We start from the raw sequence: 5465 nt of genomic DNA, 5'->3' as shown, positions 1-5465 counted from the left end.
TTTTGTGTAATTTGGATGGACAATGTGTGCCTTTTCAGAAGGACAATGTGTCCTTATCAGAAGTTGCTAAAAGTTGCCAAATAAATGTTTAAAATTGCTCAATTTGTTGCTAGGTGCTTTTGGAAGAAAATGTTGCTAGGGTAGTCTGAAAAGTTGCTAAATTTAGCAACAAAATTGCTAAGTTGCCAAAACTGTTTAGTTGCCTGTATTGACTGGTTGACTAGCAGATTTTAGGTTATAGGTGGAGGCCCTCGCGGGTCGGACACAACATTTTTTTGATTAACGTCACCAGGTGTGTTGGCTGATGAGCACCAATCATAGACAGACAGGTGCTGATGGAAAAAATGTGGGAGTTGATGTAGTGCTTTCATCACCTTTGCCTTCCCAGGTAAGAAACAGAGGCACAGTGTAGTAGTGGCTGCAACGTGGTTCCTTTTGTTGAGACGAATGTTAATAGACACTCACATGGTAAGTCCTGTTATGCTTTTCCTCATTGTTCTGCTCAAAATCTCAAAAACTATGCTTTAGCTATACAAGTGAATGTGTTAGTTTTCCATCAAAATACAAAACCAGTGCTGTTATAAACTAGTATCTCAACCTAGAGCATTGCCTAATTGGACTTGCATGTACAAATATGTAGTCTAGTTAGGCTAGGTGTTAAGAAATGAATATTATGCTGCATTGTATATAATGCATACTGTTAAACATAAAACAGTAAGTGAAGCAGCATGCACCATAAATATTTCAAACTGTCTTGCATATTAAATTTGGAAATAGAAACGTTATTTTGCTGTATACTACAAATGCTGAAGCGATAGATCAGGGTGTAGGATTTGAACTTCATAAATTACATGCCAGATCAATAACATTCTGAATACACCTTCAGAAGGACAATGATCCCTCTACAATGGAAATAGACCGTAGCGCGCACTTTCTCTCAACTGCTGTATATTGTCTTTCCTTGAGCTCAATGCAGTGTCCTCATGGGACTAAAATGTACATCACTTAAGAGCCTGTGCTGTTTAATTAATCACCTGAGACCAATTTTCCAATAAATGAAAAGGTTGTTTAATTTTAGAGCCACATACAAAAATGATGTCTGTTAATTATGCAAACAGTAAGAACATGCTAGTAGTAGTAGTAATGCATTTTCTTTATGGTGATGTTGGCATCGACAGCTCTAGCCCAGTTCCAGTAAGATTTTATTTAAGAGGGATAGTTCACTCCAAAATGAAAATTCTGTCATTAATCACCCTTATGTTGTTCCATCCTGTATGACTGACTTGACTTGAAAGTAATATTTTGAAAAATGTGTTGGTTTATTTTGTCCATTCAATGAAAGAAGAAAGAAATGCACGCTTCTTTGGACCAACATGCGGTTAAATTAATGACTTCATTTGTCTCTTTTCAGTGAACCGCACATTAACTGTCAGCCTGTTCGTAAGTGACAGACAGCATTCTTCACCCACGCCAACCTCAGCAATTTCTTAAAGTAAGCCATCTGGTATGCTACATTAATGTTTTCATATAAACAACTGAACTGTTTAACTGTCGCGTTGTGATCTCACTAGCGTTACTGTTTCTTGTGTCTGCTAGGCTCACAGCACAACTTGACATCAATGGGAATTTTATTTGAAGAAACCGAATTCAGTGGAAGATGCATGTTGTTCTGCCTATAAAAAGCAAATCTATGATCAGCTAACATTGATTCCACAAAAACAAATTAAGAGACGGAGCGGTGCTTCAAGTACATTCTGTTGTGTGAATCCCCACCACTTCCTGTAAAGACCAAAATCCCTACTTGCTTCTCAAGAGTGCACATCTCTTAACAGAGTTGTTGTAAAATGAAAAAGAAGTATATGAAATTACTCATCGTAGCAATAGCTAGCAGCTTTTGCCTTGTCATTTTCTTTTCCAAACTAAAGTATGTGGAACACAAACAAAGATACTTGGCCAAGATCACTTCAGTTTCAGATACCACACCTAGAAATCCTACAACTGTAGTTGTCAGCAGTATCAAAAAGAAAACCTATAATGTTGCGCCGTATGAACTTCCACCCCTTAGAATTTCTGAGACTTTCAGAAAAGGCATTCCCAAAAACGGTGCTTTCTGGAACCGGAAGCTTCATTCTCTCCTCAGGCAGTTTGATTCCGCTGACAATCAAACGCAGAAAGGCCCACTTGACAAGTTTAACTGTCAGCCTGAGAGTTTTGAGTTGCTACAAACCAACATTCAAGATGTTCGTTCATACCCTGCACTTTACGGAGACTTCCTTAGAGGCATGGAGTGTCGAGACCCACCACTTCTTATCGATCAGCCTGACAAGTGCGCATCAGAGAATGGAGAGGATCAAATTTTCCTCCTTTTTGCGATCAAATCCATCCCGAGGCACTTTGAGAGGCGCCAAGCAGTCCGAGAGACCTGGGGAAGAGGAGGCTTGTATGAAAATGGACTTCAAGTACGAACCGTCTTTCTGCTGGGTCCATGGCATTATGAACAGCCCACACCCCGTGGAATCTTTTTTTTTTTTTGTATTCTGATTTGGGCCACTTTAGCCTCCCATAGTGCTCTTTCGTTTTACTGAATATCTGCATTGATTTCTATAGCAATGCTGTTGCGTTGTAATGCCTGTGCTAAAAACAACACCAGCAGTACAGATGTTGTCTTACAACATGACATGTTGCTGTTGCGCTGGATTCTATTCATTTAGTTTAAGACCGCGGCAGAAACGCAGGAAGCTGGAATGTGACTTGACCTGCACTTCCCAACAACACAAGCTTGTTTCTGCAAAGCCGGTCGGATGTAAATGAATGCCTAAATGCTTACTTCAGTGGCCTCAGTGTTTACTTCCGTATGACAGCACGGTTCATGCCATCTTATTCTTCTTTTTTTTTTTTGAGTGTGTGGGTCATTCACCCACCACTTCTTATCGATCAGCCTGACAAGTGCGCATCAGAGAATGGAGAGGATCAAATTTTCCTCCTTTTTGCGATCAAATCCATCCCGAGGCACTTTGAGAGGCGCCAAGCAGTCCTTGCGCCGTATGAACTTCCACCCCTTAGAATTTCTGAGACTTTCAGAAAAGGCATTCCCAAAAACGGTGCTTTCTGGAACCGGAAGCTTCATTCTCTCCTCAGGCAGTTTGATTCCGCTGACAATCAAACGCAGAAAGGCCCACTTGACAAGTTTAACTGTCAGCCTGAGAGTTTTGAGTTGCTACAAACCAACATTCAAGATGTTCGTTCATACCCTGCACTTTACGGAGACTTCCTTAGAGGCATGGAGTGTCGAGACCCACCACTTCTTATCGATCAGCCTGACAAGTGCGCATCAGAGAACGGAGAGGATCAAATTTTCCTCCTTTTTGCGATCAAATCCATCCCGAGGCACTTCGAGAGGCGCCAAGGTCATTCGTTCACGTTGGAATCTGATATTGGCCACATTTAAAATTGAAAATGTGAACAGCCATATAAAAAATCTGATCTGACCAAAAAAATCTGAATTGAGCACTAATGCTTGCAGTGTGAATGTAGCCTTAGAATATGCAATAGCTATTACTGAAGCTGATGGATTCATTCACACTACCTATATATATATATATATATGTCCTCCTCAGGCAGTTTGATTCCGCTGACAATCAAACGCAGAAAGGCCCACTTGACAAGTTTAACTGTCAGCCTGAGAGTTTTGAGTTGCTACAAACCAACATTCAAGATGTTCGTTCATACCCTGCACTTTACGGAGACTTCCTTAGAGGCATGGAGTGTTGAGACCCACCACTTCTTATCGATCAGCCTGACAAGTGCGCATCAGAGAATGGAGAGGATCAAATTTTCCTCCTTTTTGCGATCAAATCCATCCCGAGGCACTTTGAGAGGCGCCAAGCAGTCCGAGAGACCTGGGGAAGAGGAGGCTTGTATGAAAATGGACTTCAAGTACGAACCGTCTTTCTGCTGGGCCGATCATCAGCGGATGATCCCAAGCTCGACAAACTGGTTTCATTTGAAGCTCAGCAGTTTCAAGACCTTCTTGTCTGGGATTTCCATGACTCCTTTTACAACCTGACTCTAAAGGAGCATGTGTTCTTCAAGTGGATGCTTGATAACTGTCCTCATGTGTCTTTCATTTTTAAGGGTGATGATGATGTTTTTGCTAACACTCAAGCAATACTGAATCATCTGCAGTCTCTGGAGCCTGAACAGGCCACGGCATTGTACACCGGGCAGATCATTTCTTCCGCCAACCCGTTACGGGACCCTAAAATCAAATATTATGTTCCTCAGTCATTCTATGAAGGTCCTTACCCTCCTTATGCTGGTGGCGGTGGATTCCTCTTTTCTGGAAACCTTCTTCCATCTCTTTACCATGTTTCCTTTTACATACCCTTCTTCCCTATTGATGATGTCTACAACGGGATGTGCTTCAAGGCACTTGGAATCCCTGCAACGAAACACGAGGGTTTCAAGACCTTTGACATTCGGGAACAAGATCGAGAGAACCCCTGTGTACACAAAGACCTGCTCCTGGTGCACCAACGTAACCCTGGGCAGACTATGAGACTGTGGAGAAATATGCACAGCACCATGCTGACCTGCTGATATTTGTAAACTATTAATATATTAAAAACATATTAAATATATTAAACTTGATAAAACCCTTGTTGCAAAAGAACAAGCTGGTGAAATTTTCTGGGGGCAACATGGGGACAGTGCAGAGCATTACAGTACCTCTTAAGAGACCCTGGATGAAGACTTCTGTTTTGTTTTCAGTTAGTTTGAAAGGATTTGGTCTTATTTCTTTGAATATTGTACTTGAAAGAAAAATGGTGTGCAACACTATGATCATATCTTATGTTTCTGTGCAATTGACATTGAGTGAGGTTTACTTTTATAGGTTTAACTTGTACAGGTTAACACGGTTCACAAACGAGAATTCATCCTCATGTCATTCCAAACTCGTACAAAACAAGTTTTGCTTTGTTCCGCATTTAGAGGGGTGTTTCAGATGGTTTTGTTCTTACAAAAATGAATCGAATCCAAATCTTTAAAATTCCCATATAAAAAATCTGATCTGACCAAAAAAATCTGAATTGAGCACTAATGCTTGCAGTGTGAATGTAGCCTTAGAATATGCAATAGCTATTACTGAAGCTGATGGATTCATTCACACTACCTATATATATATATATATATGTCCTATTTTGGAGTTTAAAAGTTTTAGACCTCATTGATTTTTGTCCATTCCTTACAATATGTTCGGTGTTCAATTTGAGAAAGACGAGCACACTATTTGACAAGTTTGATTGTGTGAAATCAAACTGGTGTGTGAGTAAAATGCAAGGGTGCAGCATTGCTTGAAAATAAGTCGTCTTGGGAACCACAATTCTTGGAACATTAGCCTTGTGGAAGATGAGTATATGTGTGTGTATATGTATAATATATATATATATATATATATATATTTT

At 40.3% G+C, this 5465-nt stretch overlaps 1 protein-coding gene across 1 annotated transcript; it reads left to right on the top strand.

Moving 5' to 3' along the window:
- The first annotated feature begins 306 nt into the window (after window positions 1–306).
- On the top strand, window positions 307–5025 carry LOC107565088 (N-acetyllactosaminide beta-1,3-N-acetylglucosaminyltransferase 2-like). The gene is made up of 4 exons (XM_016250278.1): window positions 307–468; window positions 1412–1504; window positions 1597–2454; window positions 3932–5025. The coding sequence occupies exons 3-4, from the start codon at window positions 1845–1847 to the stop codon at window positions 4597–4599; spliced, it is 1278 nt and encodes a 425-aa protein (XP_016105764.1). The 5' UTR covers window positions 307–468; window positions 1412–1504; window positions 1597–1844; the 3' UTR covers window positions 4600–5025.
- Window positions 5026–5465: the final 440 nt, after the last annotated feature.

The sequence above is a fragment of the Sinocyclocheilus grahami genome, unplaced genomic scaffold, assembly GCF_001515645.1.
Source record: "Sinocyclocheilus grahami isolate Dianchi unplaced genomic scaffold, SAMN03320097.WGS_v1.1 scaffold981.1, whole genome shotgun sequence".
In the NCBI taxonomy this organism is placed as follows: Eukaryota; Metazoa; Chordata; class Actinopteri; order Cypriniformes; family Cyprinidae; genus Sinocyclocheilus; species Sinocyclocheilus grahami.
This window is presented reverse-complemented; position numbering and strand designations above follow the sequence as displayed.